Source organism: Aythya marila (genome assembly GCF_965140915.1).
Source record: "Aythya marila genome assembly, chromosome: 17".
Taxonomy (NCBI): Eukaryota; Metazoa; Chordata; class Aves; order Anseriformes; family Anatidae; genus Aythya; species Aythya marila.
The window spans coordinates 4,259,909-4,284,514 of NC_139058.1; the positions used below are offsets into that span (position 1 = coordinate 4,259,909).

A 24,606-nucleotide genomic window follows, 5' to 3' on the forward strand; every position below is an offset into this window, starting at 1 on the left:
TTGGACAAGCACTGTCGGCGTCAGCAGAGGCTCTGTCTAAGGTACCTCCTGGGACGGGTTGGAGGCTGAAGATCATGAGTAGAGCTGCTTCCTGTTGTGTAGGCCCAACCACAAAGGCCGCAGCACACCATCCCTTTCCTCTGCCATCCTGCTTTGGCTCAGCCACCCCCTTGGCACACGCCGCCCTTCCCAGGAGCCCTGAGCCACGGCGGTGCGGAGACCTGCGAGAGCCCCACTGTGACAGGGACAGCCCATCCCAGTGAAGGGTAAAATGAGTCTGGGAGCTTGGAGACGCGATTTTATCAATGTCATCTTCACCACCACGGAGCTGGTGATCCACTGGAAACATGGGTGGGTGCTGGCAAGGAGCGGCCCCAGCTGTGACAGCCCTTCTGCAGGGAAGGGTTTCACGGTATGGGGCACATCCTCATCTTTCATGGGCATCCTCGTCTGTCAGGGAAATTTTAAGCAATAATGATGCTGATACAATGCAGCTGGGAGAGGGTGCCGAAGAGCAGAGCGCTGTGCGGGGTGCATGGGGAGGTCACGTCCCTGTCACGGTGGTGGAGGGATGGGCACCGCCTGCTGCTGCCCCTGCAAGCAGCTACGGAAGGGAAATGCTCTGTACCCTTGGGCTCCTGTGTGGGTGACCGGGAGCTCTCACCATGGCAATAAATGCCCTTCCCCAGCCAGTGACGTGTTTCCTTGTGAAGATGGAGAAGGGGCACGTCCCTCCTCCTTGCTGCAGCCTGTCTTCCCCCCCAGCTCATGCCGTGGGAGCCAATGGCCGGGTGGCCTCGTGCATTACCCTGACTTGTCATCTCATTATCCACCCTCCTGCTAATCCTGGTGGAGCGGGGCTCAGCTGCTGGCCATGGCTGCACAAACACCACTGCCCCTCAACCTGCGGTGGGGCTTGACAGCATTCAGCAGCTCCCTTTTCATCAATAACAAGACACGGGACAGTGGCACTGCCCGCATCTACCGCCCAGGTACCCCTGGGGGGGGCTCAGCAGAGTGGGGCTGGAGGTTTTAGCTGGGCTGGAGGTTTTAGCTGCTGCTTCAGCACTGCAGACACTCATTTTGTCAACGCTGCTGGCAGCAAAGGGTCCCAGTGCCCAGCCAGCAACGAGCTGGAGCAAACTCCGGGCATTTGCTGCAAGAAGTGGCTCTTGCTGCAGGTGATGGTGGGGGCCAAGGCAGCCAAAGCTCCTGCAGAGCTGGTGCAGCCCCACAGCAAGCAAGGCTGGGCTTGGGGGGGTGCTGGGGGCCTTGCCCAGCCCTGCCCAGCCCTGCCTTGCCCTACCTAGCCCATGAGGTGCTGGCCAGCCTCCCCCTGCAGATGATGCTCTACTTCAACGCCTGCTACTTCCCCTTCTGGTGCTTGGGCGAGGGGATGATGCTGCAGCTGAAGGTACTGTCCGGTGGGCAGGTGAGGGGGGGAGCTCACAGGACAAGTTTAATGTGTAGGAGACATGGTAAATGGAGGTGGGATGCTGGTTGTCACACACAACTAATGGGTCCCCACACGTGGATAAAAATGCCCTGTCCCACACCTTCCAAGAAGATGGAAATCATGAGAGCAACCACTTAACTTTCCAAGCAGGGAAAGTTAAACTGGGAGGGCAGAGCAGGCAAGGCTGGGGCACCAGCACGGTTGGGGCTGGCAGAGTGTGGGGTGTGAGGCATTGGGCACAGAGCTGGCTGGGACGAGGCTGTGCCCCCGTTACAGTACAGCCTGCTGCCTCGCTACTACCAGCTCCTCCTGCTCGCTGCCTTCCTCATCCTCACGCTGACTGAAGGTACCCGGCTCTACCTGGGCTACATCGGGAACCTGCAGGAGAAGGTAAGGGTGCCGAGTCCTGGGAGTTTCTGGCAGGGTTATCCTAGAGCCGTGGTTCCCAACAGAGGGGGGACCCACCCCATCAAGGGCATCCACGTCCCCCCCTCAGCAGCCTCTGCCCACACAGGTGCCCGAGCTCGCTGGGTTCCTCCTCCTATCCTTCCTGATCCAGCTCCCCCTGCTGCTGTTCCTGCTGACGGATGACCACATCATCTGGCTGCCGCTGGAGATGGCTGTGCACAGCCTTTTCCTGGCCTTCCTCATCTCCGAGGTCGTGGCCTCCTTCCTGGCGCTGAGGGTGATGACCACGCAGCTGGCGGCACAGTTCTACCTGCAGCAGTTCACGAGCGGCGGACGGGGCAGGAGCCTGATCAAGGGTGATGATGTGGGACCTGTCCCACCCTGGAGTCAGTTCCTCTGAGGACGAGGAGCATTAAACAGCGCTCACCCCCCTGCTGCGCCTCTGTGGACTTTCTGAGCCAGACAGCTCTGGGGTTTGTGGGGTTCCCTGAGCACCCCACGGGCATGGGCATTGATCCAGCCTGTCCCTGCCCTGCCCCAAGCCCTCCGTGGCCCTTTGCTGGGCTGGGGCCACGTGTGGCCATGGGGCAGACCGGGTGCTTGGTACTGGGGTGTACCTGTAACCTCGGTTACAGGTATTTCTGCCCAGCCGAAACCACGCTGAAGCTGTGCGCACACATCAGGGAAAGCACAGAGGGCAGTCAGCAGAGGCAGAGCCCAGGAGCCTCGTTGAGGGGTCAGTATGGCCACTGCTCATTTGGGCAAGTGGCAGGATGGAGACATCCAGCACTGTGACACGCTACCCAGCGAGCAGGACAGGAGTAGATAGGGTGGGCAGCCCAGTGCTTCCAGGACTCTGGTGCACTGCCCTTTTATTTTTTCCAGGCAAGGACACAGGGGTCCAAGGGACAGAGCACTGCCACAAAACCGTCACAGCCACCCTGTGGGCTAAAGACAGAGCAGAGCCAACTCTCGCTTTCCTAACAGCTTTATTCCGTTGCATCCCCATTTTTCCTTGGGAAATCCAAGGGCCATCCGGGAAGGGAAGAAGCGCAAAGTACTTTAAGCCTCTTGTGTTGAGCATGGACCAGCCACTGCCCAGCAAGCTCCAGCTCCCACAGCAGCTCAATGGCATGGCTGCGCTTGGCTGATGCCTGTCGGCCCTGGGAGGTTCACGGCTGTGCATTGTGCCAAGGGGACACCCAAGTGAGGGCTCTCCACACACGCTCTGTGTGCCAAGGGCTCCTGCTGATACAAGCATTTCTCCAGGAAGGGCAGACCGCAGCCCCAGCCATGTGCATTCAGGCCAGCAGTAGGTCACATCCACTGGGCTTGCAGCTGTGCCCCCATCACATCTACCTGGAGGTCACTCCAGACTGAAGAGTGATCATCACTGAGCATTCCTGATATCTTGGTCAGCCCACTGTGGGTCAGCTGCTGCCTCTGTCTTACCTTTGGGGGGTTTTGCCTGCAAAATGAACAGGGGCATGTTCTACGTACAAGTGGGCAGCCTAGGCAGGTGGTCCTGCTCTGCTCAGTCCCAGGCAAACAGATCCATTCCTTGAGACTCTAACCCAACCTGTAACTTGAGATTCAGACTGGAATTGCACAAAACTTTTTTCCTTGGTAGGATGGTGCAGCCCTAGGACAGTTTACCAAGGACCTGGAGGATCCTTGGAGACTTGCAACACTTGGCCAGATAAAGCCACAGATGACCTGTGCTAGGGCTGGCAGCAGATCTGCTCTGATGGGGAGTTTGGATGAGAGAACTCTGAATGGGCCTCCTGGTCCATACTTCTGTGACTCTGGGATTCACCTGGGCAGTGCCAAGCCAAACACCACGCACAACAAGAAAATCTGATGCTGAACTGCAGCATCGACACTGACATAGCTCCAGCACGCTGGATCTGCCCTTTTTCACACACAGTTTGGCCAGATTCAGTTCTGAAGAGGGTGAATAAATGTGGAGCTGGATGAGAATTCCAAGGTAAAGAACAATTTAAAATTTTCCTGTGTAGGAGACTCAGGGAAGCCCAGGCTCCTGGCTGTGTCCTTGTGGATTCCTTGTTGTCTGACGGGTGTCCCTGCAGTTTGGGCACCAGCTGGGTCCCCCTGTTCCCTCTCAGTTATCTGTTGTCTTTAATCTTGTAAGAGTTAAACCTGTGCCAAGTGCAGTTCAGACTAGCCACCAAGTTCCAAGAGCTGGAGGGAAGAGAGATTGAGAAATGCTCCACCTGGGCTTTCCCAGATTTTGCAAACTGCCAAAGGGCAGAAAATAATTCAATCAGCTCCCAAAATTCACTCTCATTTCAGTTCTCTGAAGTGGCACTGCAGCCTGTTCTTACCTCCTCGAACTTCTCCTTCCAGTAGAAGTCAGCCTTTGTATCCAGATAGAGCAGAACCAGGTCACAGACCACTGTGGCCTAGAGGAGAACACATGCAGTAGAGCAGTCAGCAGTGGATCATCGTGCAAGAGCGCCAGACCCTCTGCCCATGGCACCCATACAAGCCTGGCTTGCTGCCACTCCATGCTTGCCAGGCTCTCCCAGTCTGGCAGCAGAGGGGCAATGTGTAAGCTTTCTGCTGCCCAGCTTCCCAGGCAGTGCAGCAAGGACCTCTCCAGCCCAACCTGCTGCCAGCAGATGCACGAGGTCAGGTCCAGTCACCTGGGCTGTGATGCACCAGTGAAGGATCAGGGCTGGCAGAGTGTAGAGCCATGGTCACAGCCACATAAGGGACAGGACAAGTGGTCTTTTGGGATACTGTGTCTGGGATGAAAGGGGAGGGCAGAGGGAGAGCCCAGGCTCCCCGTTACTCTGCCAAAGGGGAAGGGCCATGACAGCATGTGCCAGACAGCTCTAGAAGGGACTGCAGTGGCAACATCCATGCTGGAGCCAGACACCAGCTCCCTTTAGTAGGGAAGCTTGGCACTGCAGGCAGGCAGGGGAAACAGCAGATGAGTAGCAAATCCTAGCCTATGGATCAGAGGAAAAGAGCATATTTAGCACTCACGGCTCCGAAGAATGCAATGCCAGTGCCAAAACTCACGGCAGCAGGAATTATGCCGAACTTCCCAGCCTGACAAGAAAGAGGGGGTAAAAGAGAAAGAGTGGGCAGAGAATAGTGAGAGGGCTGTGAGAAAAGCCAAGCGGCGTGCTTAAAGCCTGCTGTCCTGCGAAAGGGGAGGTGCTGGAGGAAGCTAGGATCATTGCTCCGTGCCCAACTGTAGGAGACTGGCTGCTATGGATGTTATTCAAAACCTACCGGGCTGTGAAAGAAGCAACTGAGGCAGCTCATGATTCAATGGCAGCAGAGTGACCCACCTAACTGTGACCCACCTAACTCCTACAGGCACAGGGGGAGCCTTTGTCTTGCTGCAAGACTGCTACACACGGAACTACACCCTACAGAACAGCAAACATCCCTGATGCGATGCGTCTCTCTCTGCTCAAATGGGTCTGACACCTCTGGGAAAAAAAAAAAAAATATATATATATATATATATATATTATTTGGGTACCTGTGTCTCTCCTGGTTATTTTCTCCTGCTCCACACTTTCCCTGACCCGGTCTCCCCACCCAGAAATGGTGCACCCTTCCCTACAGTCTATGCTTGTCTCTCCTCTAGAGAAAAGTTGCTCTTCACATGGGAGAGACCTTTTTTTTTTTCCTGCTATCCTCCACCGATCAACCCAGAGGGAAATAAAACTCTGGAAAGAGGTAAAGAACTCACCAGGGTGAGGAGAAACACCACCAAAAGATGACAATAGGGCTCAGTGGCAGGAGGGAGCAGCAGTGAGCAGAGCAAGCAGTCGCTGCTGGTGAAAAGCAAGGCAGCTCTGTGCGTGCAGGGTCTTCCAGCAATATGGTACCTGGCCATGCACGGAGATGTCAAAGCGGATGCCGTAGAGTTTCATCAGGCTCCGGTAGGGCCGCCGCTGGGAGTCCCAGTAGTAAGAGGCCGTTCTGTGGGAGACACATTGGACAAAGCTCAGGAAACCACCACCATTCTGCACAGGCAAGGTGAGGGAGGAGGACTCCTGCCAGCACCACATGATTCCCGTGGACACTAAGTGCCTGCACACACCTCGTCTCCTCCAGCAGACAGGGCTGTGGGTGATGCATGTGCTGCCACAACTCCCAAGCTTGGCTTTGGCAGCAGGCACCTGCTCACCACCCAGCTGAGGAGCACGGCGCTGCAAGCAGCTCCCAGAGCAACCACAGCCAGCCACACGTCCCTGCCTTCAGCCAGGTCATGGCTTGTGTGTCTCCAAGCAGAGCTCAGTTATGAGGTCCCAAAAATGCCATGGCACTCCGCACCTGACAGACACTAAGCTGGGTTACCAGCTCCCATTAGCCCTGCTGCTCTTTTCAGGAAAACCAAGATCTTGAGTGATTTTGCAGTGTGCTCATCCTGGGCACCCATGTGGCCACTGTCCTGGCACTCTCACCTGAAATTGTACCTCCTGTCCACAAGGATGAAGGAGTACTGCGGCTGGCACCGGGCAGTGGGCTGATCCAGGTCACAGTTCCACTCTATGCGAATGCTGATGCTTCCTCCCTGCAGCACACCAACACACATTTTATTCCAGCAATCAGAGATTTGCTGAGTTCTCTGCTGTTAAGGTTTTCACAGATCACAGAGAGTTCAGGCCTTTCCGTTCACATTTCAAGGGTCAGTCCAGCCCCTCCCTTACCCACACCCTTGGGAAATTTGCAGTTTTCTTCCATGTTTTAAGAGGAAAAGCACATACCAGCAGTGCGAGATCCCCAAAGGTCTCCCCAGCTGCCTCTACCACGTCGCCGATACGGAACACGGGACAGGAAGGGTTGAAAAATGGATCGTACGTGCAGCTCTTGAAATAGGTGGGGTCATTGGTTTGCAAAGTATTGCCCCTGAAACAGGAGAGGGAGAGAGCTGTCACTGGTACAGCAGGGTGTGGGAGGCCATGGTGCTCTGCTGTGAGACTGAGGACACCCTTCCATAGGTCCCAGTGTCTCCGAAGAGTGATGCATGGGGGAAATGCTCCTGCTTCAGGGTCACACAGTCATCGCCCCTTGTCAAGCCTAGGCTCCTTCCTCTCCCAGCTCCCCCTCCCCACCTCTGCCTTCATGCTTCTCTCTTTTCCTGGCACCTTGCTCCCATGGTGTCAGGCACCCTGTGAGATGTAATGAGCCAGCTCTAGCTCTTAGAGTGACAGCAGAAGCAGTTCAGCTACCCAAACCATTTTTCTTGCCAGAGTAAGGCAGCACTGGGGCTGCATTTTCATCCCTTCTCTCTCTCCTCTCTGCCTGTACAACATCCCCTGCGGGCACCAGCCCCCCTCTCCCACCAATAAGGGGAGCTGTGCACTCAAGCAGGCAGTCAAGGAAGCGTGCTGCTATAGAGGGTGAAAAACACTGTACCTGCTTATAAGATGAGGGAGGCAGACAACACTGCCTCAGGCTATGCTTAAGACAGGCTAAGGTCTCATATTTAGATGACTGGTAAATCACAGCTCTAATGACTCCCTCAGCAATACATGCGCTTGCAGGGACTAATGCAAAAACATGAGGCAAAATGAGGCCTTGGGAATGACTGGCCTTCTCCTGCTCTGCTTGCAGTGCTCTAGACAGGTCAGTAATCCCTCTGGGGCTCCCCATCCCATGGCTCTTACATATGCAAAAACATATGCAGCCAAAGCAGCCAGCATTCTCCTGAACACATCATCCTGAACCTTGACTGCCCAAGCCACTTGGCCTGTCCCTGATGGCACCACGGCCTCTTGGTACATCTTGCCTGCTCGGCCTCTGGGCAGACAAGCTCAGCACAGAGCTTGGACCATGCTGCAAACACAGTCCCTGCTGAAGGGCATCATACTTACTTGGAGAAGTTAAATTTGGTGAAGTTGACGGTGTTTTTTATAAAAAGAGTAAAATTCTCAGCCTCAGCCAGAAGAGGTTTCCTGGAAAACAACCACCAATGAACTCAGTTTTTGCATGGTGGCCAAGACATGTCCCCATTCCCCTTGCTCTACAGTTTCTTCCATGATCCCAGGGCTTGGGCTACTATGGACAATTGTTCTTGTGTGAAGTCCTCTGGGCTTAAATGACCAGTAAGTCAATACCACGGTCAAAGACCACCCACAGCTTGGCTACCTCTGGGCAGGTAGGATCAGGATACCCATTATGCAGACCACGAAGGGCAGCAACCAAAGCACTGCTCTTCAGAGACTGCTCTTGCCACCTGCTGCCCTCTGACCCTGTACTGTACCTGGGCAGGGTGTTGTTCTCCACGGGGCACCAGCCATAGATCTCACAGGTGGAATGGGTTGCGTTGAACATCACACATTTTCCAGTTTTTATCCCTAGAAATGAGACAATGTGCATCATTTACCACTCTCTTAATGAAACGTTTCCTCTGCAGCTCCTGAACCACAAAGATGACCCTGGCATCATCTTCAGTGTTTTCCCCCATCCAAAAGCTTTGCTGTGAAACTCTCCCTTCAAGGCCAGGTGGCTGTTTTACAAAGACAAAGAAACTGGGTGCTGCTGCTGACTCGGTGCCTGTCCAGCAGTGCCTTTCCTGCCAGGCAGCTGCTGAAGCCACCTACTCCCTGGAGGGAAACAAATTGCAGGGGGTAATCCGGCACACAAAGCTCTGTCAACCAACCTAAAGGTGAAATATCCCTTTTTTAGGTGAACTCACATGGCTTTCTAATATTAATCAGCATGAAATAAAATCCAGGTTTTATTATGAAAGGAAAACCTGCTGAACACAAAGCACATTGTTTTCAATTCCAGCAGCCAACATCAAAAACAAAGCAACTCTATATTTGCTGCTGACAGCAGCTTTTGCCAGAACCACCTGTTCTCCTGGCAGTATCAGGTTTTATCAAGAATAAATGGTTGGAAAGACCTTCAGTGCACACTTACAAAAGCACTGAACTTGTGCAGTTAGGCACCTCTGTGAATCTGTTTAACGAGCATGAGGTATTAAAACTTCGAAATTATTACTATTATTTTTAGCAAAACACCCAGTACCATTGCCATGAACCACTGGGTTTCCCACGGGACAGTCCACATCTTCTGTGCACATCCCATCTAGCACAGAGGGGCTCTGAGAGAGACAGAACAGAAGTGCTGTTACTCTGCTGCGCAGCCAGTTAAGGCCACGCAGCCACTTACCCACATTTCTGTGCAGTTGCTCCTCTGTGCATGTTCCCAACACTTACAAGAGACATGCACCATTTCCAAAACAGCACACTGGGCAGCCTGCAGATTGAGGAGGGAGGCATCTCCAAAGGGCAATCCTTTCTGCCTGTCTGGGGTGCTCAGCGCTTCTGCCTTGGCAGCAAGGGAAGCCTTGGGTGCTAGCTCAGACCTCTTGGCTAGCACTGGGAACAAGCACAGTCAGGTTTGGGAGGACCTTTTTTTGGGCAGAACCTAGAGTATTTTGTAAAGCACCATCACAGTTCCCCCAGGGATGGGATGAAGAGTCCTCAAATACAGCGTAAGAAGCTTTACAGCAGAGATTGAAAGCTTCACCCCTACTCAAAACATCTGAGCATCTGAGACCTGCTGTGCATAAACTGTTGAAACTTCAGAGCTGAAAGGTTAAATAAAAAATAAATATTCTTGGGTACAGAATTACTTTACTCTTAATCTTTATCAGAAGCAACTGCTGATTCCCAACTGCTGATTCTCAACAGCTGTACAGCCACACACCAGGGCCAGGAAGCAAAGCAAATCTTGGAGAGCAAACCACCAGTAGCATAAGATGTGAACAACCAGGGATAAGGCTTCACCCCAAAATCCAACAACCATCTCACCCTGAGGGCACGGTCCTCCATTACCTGGGACAACGTGACACTCACAAGCACCTGGTGCTGTAAGAGCTGAGCACAACTAGATGTGCTAAACACCACAATCTATGTGAAATGTTCCTTTAGCCTCAGAGCATGCACCTGGGCAAGGCTGACTAATGCCTTGTAGCTCTAAGGCTATTTTGGTTACCTTCATTAACCTTCAGAGCTCCTTGTAAAGAGAAGCAGAGGGTTTTAAGTCACTCAAACCACTGGAGATCAGTATGGAATGCTCTCCCTAGGAGACATGCCACTGAGCTCAGCACAGACATCACCTGCTAAAAAAACCTCATCTGTGTGAGGGTGCTGGCTATGACTTCAGCATAAGTTCCCTTTTGTTTTGCAACTTGGGTAGTGCCAAGAACAAAATCACCCAGTAATGCACACGTTGCCAAATGCTTATCAGTCAATCAGAACACACCTTTGTATTAATTTGCCCTGCATCCAGCTGCACCTGCTCCCTGATCTGCCAGCAAGGAGTACTTTGGTAATTAAACTTTGCAGGAGGATCTGAATATTCTCAAAAGCTGCCACTGCTATATTTTCAAAGCTTTCCAAACAGACATTTCAGCCACAGCCTGAAAACCAGGACTGAGAAGCTACTGGAGAGAGAGCAACACAGGGTGAAGGCTCTCACAGGCATCCAGAAAATCAACAACAGGATTAAATGCTCTGCTGTCTACCTGGCTGGCAGACTGGAAAAATAAGCATCCAGAAATGCCAGTGACCACACACGCCAAAGCTCTGAAACACTCTATGGCATACATTTTCCTCTGAGGACATCCCTGCAGCTATCAGTGCTTTAGGAATCCTCGAGCTGGGAGCTGCACAGAAGCCCACAGCAAAAGCCAAGAGGAGCATTAGGACAAACAGTGCTTGGCTCTGGCACAAGGGGACAGCAATGGCTTAGCTTAAAGAACATTTGCTCCTGTCTACCAAACAGGGTCCAGCCTGGGACAGTTGGCTGGCCTGAATCCAGCCTTACTGGGAAGATTTCTCTCACTAAATATATACCACTGAGTGACTGCTGATTGGGAAACCACCTAGCCCTTGTGTTCCATTCCTCCTAAGAGCAGGACACTATGATGAATAGATACTAGCACTGCAGTAGGGTATTAAAAAGGAAACAGAGGTGTCCATGGAGTGTGTGTTCAAAAGTATCACAGAAAACAGCAGAACAGAGGTAAGAGAAGCAAATCTTCATGGCAAGTGAACAAGTCAAGGACATACGTGACTGCAGGAGGTACACAGGTAATAGAAAAGTATTAGCTGGGGCTGGTGTGATGATGGTGCTGATGCTAGGACATATGGAATAAGGATGAGGCAATGCAGCGTCACCAACCTTCAGGAAGCCCAGACAGCTGCGGAGGACCCAACAGCCCGTGTCCCTCGTCCTTCTGGTCTCAAGTGGTCCTGGCTGGACTGCTCAGTTACGTGCCTTGGTTCATGCAGGGAGGCGAGTGAGCACAAACAAGCACGCAAAATTTGGAGCAACTAGAACGCAGGAAACCAGCTGCGTTTGTCCCTTGTACACATCGCAGGCCTAGGCTACCCGACAGCACGGCTCATTTACCTCGGGGCAGGTGCCTTGGGCTTGCTTGGCTGTGGCAATGAAGTTGGTGACCAGAAAAAGCACGTTTTCCCCCTAGGAGGCAAGAAGACACCTTCAGCGCCGCATTGACACCGTGATGGTTTTCCAGGAAGCTTCGGAGCTCGCAATCCTTGCTGGCTGCGGAGCTGCTCCCTTCACGGGGCCCTTACTACAGCCTCGCAGTGCTCACCCTGGACCCACAGGGATCGGGACCGGGACCGGGATCGGTGCCTACCTGAGGAGGACTCGCATAATCGACCGCATCCCAGAGCCGGCTGCTTGCGTCCTTGCTCCGTGTGACCGAGACCCCCTTCATCTTGGTGATGACTGAGACGTGAGGGGCTGCATCCGTGTCCTGGTAGCCCCTCCGCACCAACAGCACCCACCTGGGGACGGGACGGTGCGGTGCAGTGAGCCCATCCCCGCACCCCAACCCGGCCACTGCGGGGAAGGAGCCGCTTGCCCTTACCCGAGCAGGTAGCCCAAGACGGCGAGCTGCAGCAGGCGGTGCAGCAGCCCAACCCGCCGGTTCCGCGTCAGGGCGAATTTCTCTGTCTTGTAGTCCAGCAACCCACAGCACAGCGCCGCCGCCATGGCAGCACCACCAGCAGCAGAAGCAGCAGCAGCAACGCGGAGCCCCGCAGTGGCTCACGAGATGGCGGCGGAGGAGCCCTCGGGCACCTCTGAGGCTCCCGGTGAAGCTCTCCGAGCCTCTCTCTGTCCTCCCGGCCCTCTGGCAGCCCCCCGAGCGGCTGGGGGGAGCTCGTACTTGGCGGCGTGCCGGGCCTGCGGTGTCAGCCCGGCCTCCTGCCTCCTGCGGCGGCCGCCGGGCACCGCCATCCCCCTGCGGCACCGGGGGCTGGGCCCACGGGTGAGGGGAGCCTGCAGTGGGCCGGGGGTGGTCTGTGCCTTCTGTCCTCTGCCCCGTTATACCCCCTTCCCGATACCCCATCCGTTATCTCCTCCCATTAACCCCCTTCCCCTGTTATCCGCCCTTCCCCCGTTATCCGCCCTTCCCCTGTTATCCCCCCTTTCCCTTATCCCTCCTTCCCTTTATCTCTTCCCTTTATTCCCCCCTTCCCGTTATTCCCCTTCCCCCGTTATTCCCCCTTCCTGTTAACCCCCCTTCCCGTTATTCCCCTTCCCGTTATCCCACTTCCCCCATTATCCCCCCTTTCCCTTATCCCCCTTTTCCCTTATCCCCCCTTTCCCTTATCCCCCTTCCCATTATCACCCCTTCCCATTATCTCTTCCCTTTATTCCCCCTTCCCATTATCCTCCCTCCCCATTATTCCCCTTCCCCCGTTGTACTCCCTTCCTGTTATTCCCCCTTCCCATTACCTCTTCCCATTATCTCCCCTTCCCCTGTTATCCCCCTTCCCCTGTTATCTCCCCTTTCCTCATTATCCCCCGTTCCCGTTTGGCACCTGGCTTTGGGGAGCAGTGGCAGTGGTGGGGCTCAGAGCAGGAAAGCATCTCCTTCCCGGGACCTGGAGGGTGAGATGTGCAAACATCGCTTTGGCATGCTTCCCTTGGGATCGAGAACTTTATCCTGCATTTTATAACTTGAACCCCAGCATTTTAAAGAATCCTTGAATGCTTTGGGTTGGAAGGGACCTTACAGGTCATTGAGTTCCAACCCCACTTCCATGGGCAGGGATACCTCAAAGCCCCATCCAGCCTGGCCTTGAACACTTCCAGGGATGGGACATCCACAGCTTCTCTGGGCAACCTGTTCCAGTGCCTCAAAACAAGAAATTGCAATCATTTTTAACTGTGCACGTTAGTTCTTGTTGGCTACTTCTACCGAGGAAAGCTGCTTTCAGTGTGCACGGCATTTTGGTCATTTGGACCACAAAAAGGGCACGGCCTTTCCTAGTAATTTTTGATAAATCCATTTGCTCTGGTAAGTTTATTTCAACTGCAACAGTTCTGAGCCTCCGTCTAGTTCATTTCCTGTGTCTGATACCCAGGGCTGGAGAACGTAACTTGAGTAATCACAAGATCATTGCAACACTTCTGTTTAATTCTAGGGATTTTTTTGAAATGAAAATTTTCCCTTGATATTGGCTGCACCCAAGCTTCTTACATGTGGAGGTCAGGAGTCAGAGAAGCCTGCAATAAACAGAGAGGGTGCTCATATTGGCTGTGCACACAGGCTGCCAGGTAGAAGTGATGTCCAGAAAGGCACACAGGCTATGGTGTTTTCCTCTACGTCATGAATATTGTCAGTAGAAGCATTTTTCCTGATTTTTATGATTTTCTTAATTCACAATTGACAAGATAAATGAAAGCTCTTCAATGTAAGTCATATTCAGCATTTGCTTTCCCAGTCCATTTTTAAATTATTTTGGAAGGGGGATCTTTTTCCGAATCCTGCTGATTGCTTTGTGAAATCCCCCTGATCCCTGCCAGGCTCAGAGCTGAAACAGGAAAGCTCACCAGAGCTTTGGGAACCTGGTGAAACCGTAAATGACCCACTGTGAGGTTTTTGTTGCAGGGTGCCAAGGCCTTAGCTCTTTCCTTGGTGGCTGATACCTCTATCATCAAGTTAGACCTGGGTGACAACTGGCTGCTGGGAGAAGGGGCGGCTGCAATTGCAGAGATGCTGAAAGAAAACTGCTACATTTCAGGTTTGTATTATCCTTCCTGCTCTTCTCTGGTGCATCTGTTCCTGCTGTGCTGTAGAGGAGGAAATTGTGCTGGGTTTGTGAATTTAGCCAATCCCACTACATTGGTGACTGTTTTTGTGAAACACATAAGGGAATTGGGGTGCTGTTTGAACAGTGAGTGTTTAAAACTGTGGTGCTTTCTCACCTTTCTCTGTCTGTGTCTGTGGATCTGTATCTGTCTTTATTTTTGTGAAGTTATGATTTTGTTACTGGAAGTTATGATTTAACTGCCTGGAGTCAGCTCAGTCCTGCTCTTCTTGCAAAGAGTTATCAGGAGAAAGAGCAAATTTTTGCTTTGGTTGTGGATCAAAGGCATGCACCTGAAATTTAGACCGTTCAGAGGTTATAGTTAGTAATGGTTAAGGCTTTGTAAGTAGGATTTGCAGGATTGCCATCTAGGAAGACAGCTTCTAAGTAGGGACGGGTGAAAGAGAAGCACATCCATATGGAATCTCAAGCCTTTGTTCAGGCAGCAGCACTCATCTGCTCTTCCCAGAGACCCTTCATGGCTAATAATTCTGTAGTAACTTGGGAGCAAAAGCAGAGCACTGCTTCCTCGTAGTTAAGTCTCATTTGGGCAGTGCTGTGTCTAGAGATCTTGTTTTCAGTCCCTGCTTTTCCAGGGTCAATATTCCCCCCTTTCATAAGTAGCCACTCGCAGTTAAACACGTGGCCAGGGAGGAGGGTTCTGCACCAGCTCTGCACTTCCAATTCATTCTGTGTTCATGTGTGGAACTTGAATGAGGGCTGTTTCTTAGGGACAGGTTGTGAATTGAAAAACGAAGTTCTGTTTTTCCTATTAAAATACTGCGTTAGACCAGTTTTCATCATTCTTACTTTCTGAGCCTGACACTACTTCTGCCATTAAAGCATAGAGGTCAGGCACCTTCCTGACAACTGTTATGGTATGATTTAATGATCTGATAATGTTTTTTTTTCTTTCCTCAGATGTCAATTTATCTGACAACAAACTGGGCACTGAGGGAGCTAAGGCCCTTTCTGCTATGCTTCTAGAAAACAATACAATTGTGTCCCTCCAGCTCTCAGGAAATGAATTTGATGACCATGCAGCAAAGTATTTAGCAGATGCCATCACAGCAAACAGCAAAGTGGAAATTCTTGATCTGAGTTACAACAGGTTTGGTGACAAAGCAGGTAAAGTGCTGTCTGCATACCTTGCATATAGAAGGATGCTACAGAAGTTACCTCCAACTCTGTCTGTGATGGATACAGGCTTGAAAATGGAGAAACTGAATTTCTGCTCTCCCATGCCACATCCCGTGCAGTCTGTCAGATCCATGTTCTTCCTCCCCACACCTGGTTGTGTTTTTTTTTGTGAAAAACCCACCATATTCTCTCCACCTACTGCTTTACAATCATGTATCCTCACACATCTCACCTGATATAGTCCCCTTGAAGATCCTTCATGTCTTCTTTGGCTCACAAGAGAGGAAACAACCATAATCCTCATCTCTTCTGGTCACTGGGAAGACACCAGCTTTTCACTTGGGTTCTTTTTATTTTTATTTTTATTTTTATTTATTTATTTTTTCCATTCTCATTATTACCTTGAAGGCTGCAAGGGCTGCTTTTCTCTCCACTCCTGCTGTCCGTTCTGCTGACCTCCTGCTGCCTTTACAGTCAAACAGCTCTCCTGCCTTCTGGTCTTCAGGCATGGCCATGGCTTCCATTTCTTCTGTGCTTGTTGCTGACCTCATTTATTTCCTGCTCCATCAGGTGCTTGCAGAATATTTACTGAGAAAGTCTCTTCAGGTTTCAGAGCTCGGGGTGTGGTTAGAGAACAGAGCTGACTTCTGTGTCACCCGTTGGCTGGAGGCCAGAGCTCAGGAAGCAGGAGAGGCTGTGGGAGGCTACCTGTTACTGGGTTTCAGCTTTCAGAGTCCCATCAGGCTGGAGAATGAGCAGTCAGCTCTTGAAGCATGAGCAGAAGATCCTGGCTGTTGCATGGTGATTAGATTTTTTCTTCACAGGCTACATTTGCAGCCTGTAGTCAGAGAACACATTCACTTTTTTGCCTGACAGCTTCTACTTTGTGTCTATGGAAAACAAGGTATAAAAGAAAATAATATATTCTAGTTCTAATTGCCTGCCCAGAGGTAACACAGACAGTTGCAGAAATATACCTAACCTAAGTCAAGCTTCCTGCTTTGCAAAGCAGCTAATTAGTTTAATTCTTAAACTGTTCAACACCATATATTTTTCTTAAGGTGAAGTTCTTGGAATGGCAATAGCAGAAAACATTGGACTAAAGGAACTTAAAATCAGCTGGAACCATTTCCATAGTGAAGGGGCAGCTGCTTTGGCCAGAGGCTTGGGGGTAGGAAATGGATTTCTCTCCTGTTTTTAAATTCTGAAATCTCACATGAAGCTTTATCTGTTTTAATGAGTGTGAATTTCATCGTGTGCTGTTTGTATGATGCTGTTGTCTGTCTACTGGCCATCTCTGATCTGGGATCATACACACCTTGAAACTAAGGGAGTAAAATTATCCATTGTTTATTGACATATTACATTTCCATTTCTCTATTTCTATTTCTCTCCCTTTTTAGAGTAAAAATTATTGTAATGAATGTTTTGAATTGTTTCATTGCACTTCTGATTCATAAATCAGTACAGAAATTGTTTTTTTAGTCAATATACAGTTTTATTCTACTAAAAAAGAGTAATTTCTCATTAAAATAAGAAACAGTTCTTGTAGTCTCTTAGGCTGAAAGGGGCCATTAAAGTAATTTAATAATACAAATCACACATGCCATCCAAGGACTAGTGCAGCAATCCTCCAACTGCTGTTTGGACAGTAGGAGGGACAGTAGTCTGCAGAAATAGTCTGTTCAAGCTTGCATCAAGCAACAGGGAAATTTTAAGATTTTAAGTTGTGTGATTATGTCAAACTACAGGCAAACATATTCCTCAAGGTGCTGGATGTTTCCTACAATGGTTTTGACAACAGTGGAGCAGCTGCCTTGGGGGAGGCTCTCAAAACCAACAATGTACTGGAAGAGCTCAACATTAGGTGAGTCTGACTCTGGTCCCTCTCAACATTTTCTCCCATTTTGCGCTGAGATCAAATGTGGTGAGCAAAGCCTGCAGCAGCCATTGGTATCTCCTACCCCAGAGAGCAGTAGGTGCGTAAGGCAGTGGGAACACCACAAAATATGAGTGCTGCTGGTCGCATCCCAAGTGTCAATTCCTATCCTTAAACTTGTGGTGCAATAAGATCTGATCTGTGTTACTTCTGCCATCTCCCAGTTGCATATTCCTTGGCACCAGTTCTGCATCAGCCTCGCAGTCCAAAGCCAGACGATGCTTTAAGAGATTGGTATGAGAGGCAAAGGATGGGATCAAAGTTGCCATGGTTTATAACAACAGAGAAAAGAATGCTGTAACTGGTAGAGGGGCCTTGATGAGACAGTTGATCAGTTATGAAAAAACAGCTTGCTAGAACCTGCAGAAATGAGGCTTAAGAGCATGAGAGAAAAATCATATGCTTGGAGCAGGAACTGGACCACTGCCTCTGTTTTCACATGACTTGTAGGCAGGCATGCTTAGGACTGGATTGCTTGTGAAACAGCGATGGAAGCCAGGCAGCCAAGAAGCTGAGATCTCAAGTTCATAGTCATTAATATGACAGGTGGAAGTTGTCCCAGGGAAGGAAAAAAAAAAAAAAAAAATGGAGACAAAGATGGTAAGAGGAAGGCTGTGGTGCAAGCTTGTGCTTATAGGAGTGTACCTATGGAGAATTTAACCTAATTAGAAATGATTCTGGGTGACAATAACATGACAGAGGAAGGCTGGAGCAGGAGGAACTGTGCAGAGTATAAAACCCTGCAGATGGGTTGACAGTTGACCATTTTGTGAGAGCATAGGGTTAGCGGGCATTTCCAGGCTCCTGGAAAGTAAAGAATATCTGATTTAATGAGTCATGAGCAAATTGGCCTGACTGATGAAATTGTTTAGGAGAGAAACCAAAGGCAGTCAAAGAGATCCAAATGGTTTGGGGAGGAGCAAGCCTTGAAAGAGAGAGGGACAAAGTATGAATATTGAATTTCTGTCTCTATTGGTCCGTGTGCCCAGCCATGCACATATATGTTGCATATTTTGCATATATTGCTTTGACACAGTCCTACATGACATCCTGGTCTCCAGATTGGGGAGATATGGATTTGATGGATGGACTGTTCAGTGGATCAGTTGTTGGCACCCAGAGAGCGGTGATCAATGGATCTGTGTCCAAATGGAGGCCAGTGATGAGTGGTGTACAAGTGGTGTTCAAGACCAGGTTGGAGGAGGCCCTGGGCAACCTGATCTAGTGGGTGGCATTGCTGCCCATGGCAGGGGGATTGGAACTAGATGATCTTTAAGGTCCCTTCCAACTCAAGCCATTCTATATTCTATGTTTGTGTATTTGCCTACTGGAAATGGTGAGCCTCACCACTTGTTGAACCTGGGGACATGGAGCTGTGGCAGCCATGCCTCTATCAGGCTGCTGGAGTTGGTAACTCCTCGCCAGTTCCAGCCTCCCAATACATGTATTTACTTGGATCATCTCAGCGTGTGAAGCATTCCTTTTATCTGCTTTTAGCAATAATCGTATTTCGGTGGAAGGAGCTCTGCAATTTGCAGTTGGCCTGAAAGAAAACAAGACTTTAAAGACTCTTAATGTAAGTAACTTTCCTAGGAAGGTCTTCGAGCCTCTTATGTGTGTTTAAGTATCACTGATGCATCCATGTCTTGACTTGAAACCTCTGAGAGCAAACCCTCAGCAAAATCAGGGAGCCACTTGCCCCAGCCCATCTCCTCCCGTGTTTCCCTGCAGTATGCTCATTGAGACAGAGCGCTCGTATCCAGCAGTTTTTTCTGTGAACAGAGATTTCTGTGAGCTTGCCACAGTGTGAACCACAGCCTGTCCTGCCACATTCAAGCATCGTCTGTGCCCTTTCTCTGCAGCTGGACCAGCAGCAAGGCTGTGCTGATGTGGGGGCTCCTGGGTGGCCCTTACCATGGCTGTGGCTACCATTCCTCTGTGCGTTCCAACACCATTCTGTTCAAGGGTGGACTCCTGGGGGTGTCTGTGTTCAACTAGGAGCCATTTCTGCAGCCTGTTCTCTTTGGGACATGGAGCTCGTGTCTCTTGCCCTTTGGCCGTGAGGAGGCTTTGAATGTGTGACTGAGGGTTGGCTGCTGCTGTGGGAGGGTGACAAGCACAGCTTGAAGAGACAAGTTGAAGCTTCCATGGTGACAAAGAAAAACATGTTAGGGAGGAGAAGAGATGTCATACATCCTGTCGCTGTTTCTTTTCAGATGATCAGAAATCCCATGCAGAATGAAGGCTGCTGTGGGGTCCTCAAAGCTCTCCAGGCAAATCCTGGCACGGGTGTGGAGATCCTGGATCTGCCAGTAAGTGTTACACCAGAAAGAAGAGGGAGGGGAGGGAAGAGGTTGCACGTGCAGCACGTGAATGACAAAGTGCTGCCAGAGGGATTCTAGCTCTGGCATTGTTGTAGGCTAGTGAGGACTGGGAGTGGCCCCCAGCTTGGAAATGTGGACACATTTGGGCCTAGGCCCCACTTAGCATGTGTGTAGCAAAATGAGGTACATGAATGCACCGAACTGGGCATTACTCAATGCTCTGGGCAGCAGCAATGTGTGGCAGAAGCAGGGCTCACCTCTCAGCACAAAGGTGGGAGGAATCTGGCCTTTGAATTCAGAAGTTCCCTGAGTAACCTGAGCTCTGTTTACTCTGATGATGCAAATAGTTTCGGAGGCATTTCTGTTCTATTTTTCATGAAGCTAAGCTATGGTTGGACAGGGCATTTCCCACCTTTATCTGCCTTAGTTCATTGTCTTTCAGTAGTGCTGTGAGGAGCTTGCACCCATTTCTTTCTTTGATTCCTGTGCTGCTTCCATCATCACCTTAGCTCTTGTGCTTCTTGCCAGAGAAGGGGAGCAGGATCCTGCTGCTCAAACTTCATACCTATCCATAATGTGGTGGTGTTGGCTAACAGTCTCAGATCTCACAAGCTTGTGGTAGAATTTTGTATTTGGGTTGAGAGAGTACAGAATATGTTGCAATATCATTTTTTTTTTAATTTTTATTTTAATTTTATTTAATTTTAATTTTAATTTAATTTAATTTAATTTAATTTAATTTAATTTTTTTTTCCTAAGGGATGGTAAATCATAACATGCACTTGCTTACCTGCATTGATTTTCCCCTCTAGGACATACCTGTCAGCAAAGAGTTTGCAGAGCTGTGTGATGCTGTGAAAATACTTTTTCCAAATCTACTTCTCAGACATGGTGGAAACACAAAGTTGCAGAGGAAGAGTCAGTTGAAGGTCGAGCTTCAGACTCAGATGAAAGTGGTGGGTAATTCCCAGAATACAGTGGCTTAACGTGAGTCTCTTTGGGACTGCTTTAGCACTTCAGCCTAACATCCCAGTACCACTAACCAAAGCTGTGACACAGGAATGCCCTGGGGTACTGCTGAAAGCAAAATCTGGAATTATTGGCTACTTCATCATGGCTGTCACTTGGAACTTTTTGTATCTGTTTACTTTAAGATTTCTGCTGTGTCCAGCTCTGAGCCTCTTCTAGCACATGCGAGAACATCTCCCTGGATGAGACTCCATGGCTCCTCTTTGCATGGAGACATTTCTGCATAGATACGTTTATCATCTTACAATCTATCTTTCTATCTAGAGGCGTTTGTCTGGAGCAGCTGGCAGAACACAACGTGCCACAGCTGCTGCTTGTGGCTGCTGTTGTTTAGATCCATGACCCACTGCAGTGGGGTCTGCACAGCTCAAGAGCGCGATGTGCTTACGTAGCAAGTAAAGTCCTGTTCAGAGATGTGCTGTGAACAGATGCTTTCTGTCTTAGGCTTGTTCTCCTGCTATATGGCCAGGATTGCTTTTGCTGAATTGGCTGTTAGATGCACTGGTGATTCATTTTCAGCTGCCTCCTACTGCAGTTCCTTAGCCTTATGAGGAGCCCATCCTCTCCAGGGTAAAGACCCTGTCCTAGGTCATGACTGGCATTGTTATTTCCTGGGTTTGGAGTGGCAGGGAAGGGTTGTGAGTGCCTTCAGGAGCAGCGTGTGGTGGGACAAGAGTCACGCGGTTGTGCAGTTAAGCTGGGCTTAACTCTCCCTCTCCTGGCCTCCATGAGGAGTGGTTTCCTGCAGCAATTTCTGGCAGCCTGGGAGAGAGAGTTGTTGAGGACAGTCACACAAAAACATCTGGATGTCTGACATGGGCTGGAGGTGCAGGTGGCCCCCAGGCACTGAAGGCTCAGCAAGCTTGTCTTCTTGCAGTGTTCTGGTGTTTCCTCAGCTGCCCAATTGTTTCTGGTAAATAGGTGTTAAAGCTCCAGGGAAGCTCACTGGCCAGATCCATGTGAAACACCTCTGGTGCAAGTCACATCGGTGATGACAACATATTAAGATATAGTAGATACTAATAAACATAATTATTAGTGGTGATAGAGTACAGGAATCTGAGCTTTTCTGCCAGCACAAAAGAGTTTTTGTGAGTGCTGTCATCTCTTCTGCAGTATTCCCTCTGATACTTTCATCCAGTCAGGGTGACTGCTTGCCTGGGTGCTTTCCTAAGTACTCTGGATGTAAAAAGCAGGTCAGGAGCAGGGAGGGATTTGTCAGGTGTGCTGCCAAGCAGGAAGGCACCTTGTTTCATGTCCCAGTGAGTATCAGGGCCTGCGGTGCTTGGTGCTGCCCTAAAGCACTTCCAGTCTGGTGTGGGAAGCTAGGCAGGGGCAGATGGGATCGAGAGAAATCTGTTGTCTTTCCCAGCATGGGATCAGCACCCTGCAGACCTGGAAAGCATCTGAGAGACATTTCATAATCTGACAAAGCTGTCATCGCCCTGAGGAACGATGGCTAGTCTCTTACCTAAATCTCCCTTGTGACAGTATAAGTCCATTGCTTCTTGCCTTGTCTTCTGTGCAGACGGTGAACATTGGTAGTTTTGTGGCTGGGAGGTTGGAGACAATGGTTGCTGTATGAAGGGGAGCCTCTGTGTTGGGACCGCATTGTACTTGCACTTAGACAAATCGAATGAAAATGTCTGCACCGTGTGGCGAGACAGGGAAGAGCTGCGGCCCAAATGCAGCCTTGCTTGGGGAGCTGCTGAGATGCAGGCTGCTGAAACACTTCCGAAATGCAAGCACAAGCCTTCTGCAATGCATTGGGTGCCCCTGGGCTCAGCAAGCCAGCTGCTTGCGTTGGTTGCCAGCACCTTGTGGAAGGACAAGGGGGACAAAGACACCCATGGTTTGTGCCACCTATTTCAATGCCCTGCCAGAAGAAGCAGGTTTGCTGCTGTTAGGAATGAAGCATGGTGCTTACCTCATCCTCTGGCTGTGTTTGTTAGAGGAGGAGGAGGGGAGGCTCGTATGGAATAACAAGAGGATTACTTACAGCCAGCCTTAAACGAGCCCTGCAGCTTGTGTGTGCTGCTTGTAGAGCTGCGCTGGGGGCTGGGAAGTAACTTAACCAGGGCATTGAGCCGCTCTGTGTCCTGGGCACCAGCCCACCACCGTCTTTCAGCATCTGGAGCTCCCTTTCCCTTTCCTCCAGTGTGGACAGGGCTCAGGTCTGTAACCAGGTCAGTGCTGTCTCTGAAGGAGCGCTGGGATGCACCTGCAACTTGTATTGCTGTGTGGCATCCCTGCTCCCCCCCCAGCTCAGACAGCCCAAGTCACTGCAGCTGTGTGGGCAGCAGCAGTGAGCCTGTTTCTTTCCAACATTCACCAGAGCTGTCCCTTTCAGTCATCTCTGGACATGGCTGGGGCAGCCTGGGGCAGGACAACCTCTGACAGCTGTCTGAACCTTGGCAGCATCTCGGGGCTGAAGGAGACACCACCTCTGTCACAGTGAAATCATCCTTTCCCAGGTAAAGCAGCCCTGGCATCACTTTTCTCCCTAGTACAAAGCCGTATTATTCCTGATCTGAATTTACATTTCCCCTCATCTTCTTCCATCTTCTTCTACAGCCCTCCCTCCTGTAACTGCCCTCCTTTGCAAACAAGCAGCTCCCACGAGCCCTCCTACTTCAGCAGTGCCTTCTCCCTGCCTGCTGCCTCTGCTGCAAGTGGGGATGATCACCCAAGGATCCCATTAGCCTTCTGAGCAGAGCCTGGCCCTGGACACGTGCTGAACTGCTTATGCCCCACGACCTCTAAAGCCCTTTCAGGTTGCCACAGCCCTGGCACTGGTCCTTATATCTGACCTACATACTTCGCTCTGATATATTCAAGTTAGACTGATTTACACGAACTCCACCTAGGCTGAACAGACCATTGCCATGGTTCCCAGAAAAAAAAGTGTTTTCCCTTTTCCCTTTCCCTTTTCCTTTTAAACAACTAATCTGGAGGAAGATACTGCCATGGAAAATCATATCACCCACTGTAAAACAACAAACTCCTCTCTCCCCATGCCCTATGAAAGCGAATTGTGAGCCACACGTGGGGGTGGTTTGTTTTCCAACCTGTGTGGGAATACAGAAGGGGAGCTGACATCTTTTCCACCACTTCTGATGCGCCTGTACCCAGCTGATGGCCACGTGCTGAGCCCCGCTGAAGGTGCTTGCCTGGCCGCATCTCAGAGCACTGTTGACATGCTTTGGTTTAGATTTTTCTCCTGCTGATACAATTTTAGGAGCTTTGTGGGAGGGCTCCGTTGGCGTCAGTGGCTGCTGACATAAAAACAGGCTTTGCTGGTTTTGAGCATAATTAGGTAGGCAATTTAAAATCAATTAATACGTGTTCTGCTTCTATCCAGGACACATTAGTACAATAGGATGTTGTATGAGACAGATGAACTGACCAATTCTGTAATCCTATGTAAAAACAAACACAAAAAAAAAAAACAAACGAATGTGCTCAAGAGGGCATACTCTCCTCCCAGGCTGCCACTAATTACGTTTTGATCCTTTAATTCCCTGCCAGCTGCATCCACGTCACTCCCTGATGCCTGCCCAGCCCATGCTCGTGCGCAGTCCCCACAGCCACACGTGGCTTTTATGGCTCAGCACAACAGTAACTCTAAGCGCTCTGCATTTTTACAAATAAATGTTTTTAACTAGGTTAAGTAGCAGTGGCTTAGTGGCTCCTTTGGCATCACTGAGGTCATCACGGCAGATGAAGCTGTACCAAACACCACCCATGCAGGGTGAGCTCAGCCCGCTGAACGTATTTCATGGAGCGACAGCACCTTTCTGACAAAAGAGAACAGAAAACTGATCCGAATGTCAGCCTCCTCTGCTCTGCCAGGACTTCTACTTCTTTCCTGGTCAGGTGAACCTGTGCCAGGCTCCCTCCCTGATATCTTGCTGTTGTTTTGTCTGCTGGCCTTTATCTTGAAGACAATAGATTTATAGTGGAGGTTAAGAGGAAACAAATGATAAGGAGACTTAAAGCTATCTGCCTCCCCAGATAGCTGCTGAATATTTATTTTATTTTATTTTTTTAAATTAAGAGTCACTTTCTTATCAGGGAAAGGAACTTCACTAGTGAACGATGGTGAGGCTGGGGCCAGACAGGCTATCTTGTGACTTTTTAATTCACATTATTTACACTGATTCACAAGTTCTCTCA

At 50.2% G+C, this 24,606-nt stretch overlaps 3 protein-coding genes across 3 annotated transcripts; 2 read left to right on the top strand and 1 right to left on the bottom strand.

The window, feature by feature from the left end:
• Positions 1-874: 874 nt before the first annotated feature.
• LOC309884932 (transmembrane protein 17B-like) lies at positions 875-2,264 on the top strand (the record flags this gene model as incomplete). Its single annotated transcript, XM_082774410.1, has 4 exons — positions 875-992; positions 1,311-1,414; positions 1,733-1,846; positions 1,971-2,264. The coding sequence occupies 4 exons, from the start codon at positions 875-877 to the stop codon at positions 2,262-2,264; spliced, it is 630 nt and encodes a 209-aa protein (XP_082630536.1).
• Positions 2,265-3,145: 881 nt separating this feature from the next.
• On the bottom strand, positions 3,146-12,040 carry P2RX6 (purinergic receptor P2X 6). Its single transcript, XM_082774507.1, has 12 exons — positions 11,769-12,040; positions 11,535-11,685; positions 11,282-11,353; positions 8,888-8,963; positions 8,118-8,211; positions 7,729-7,809; positions 6,619-6,760; positions 6,316-6,425; positions 5,737-5,830; positions 4,877-4,942; positions 4,210-4,287; positions 3,146-3,332 (listed from the first exon to the last, which is right to left on the bottom strand). The coding sequence occupies exons 1-12, from the start codon at positions 11,891-11,893 to the stop codon at positions 3,255-3,257; spliced, it is 1,167 nt and encodes a 388-aa protein (XP_082630633.1). The 5' UTR covers positions 11,894-12,040; the 3' UTR covers positions 3,146-3,254.
• On the top strand, positions 11,955-20,681 carry LRRC74B (leucine rich repeat containing 74B; the record flags this gene model as incomplete). Its single annotated transcript, XM_082774411.1, has 8 exons — positions 11,955-12,170; positions 13,800-13,932; positions 14,920-15,126; positions 16,200-16,309; positions 16,890-17,005; positions 18,575-18,653; positions 19,294-19,389; positions 20,214-20,681. The coding sequence occupies 8 exons, from the start codon at positions 11,955-11,957 to the stop codon at positions 20,385-20,387; spliced, it is 1,131 nt and encodes a 376-aa protein (XP_082630537.1). The 3' UTR covers positions 20,388-20,681.
• Positions 20,682-24,606: the final 3,925 nt, after the last annotated feature.

Bases quoted from the DNA above. Each gene is read 5' to 3' on its own strand.
- P2RX6 (XM_082774507.1), bottom strand. From the start codon at position 11,893: ATGGCGGCGGCGCTGTGCTGTGGGTTGCTGGACTACAAGACAGAGAAA. The intron at 8,212-8,887 runs GTACTGGGTGTT...TCTCATTTCTAG, and splicing joins CCCAGTGGTTCATGGCAATG to GGATAAAAACTGGAAAATGT. The intron at 4,943-5,736 runs GTACCATATTGC...CTTTCTTGTCAG, and splicing joins ACATCTCCGTGCATGGCCAG to GCTGGGAAGTTCGGCATAAT.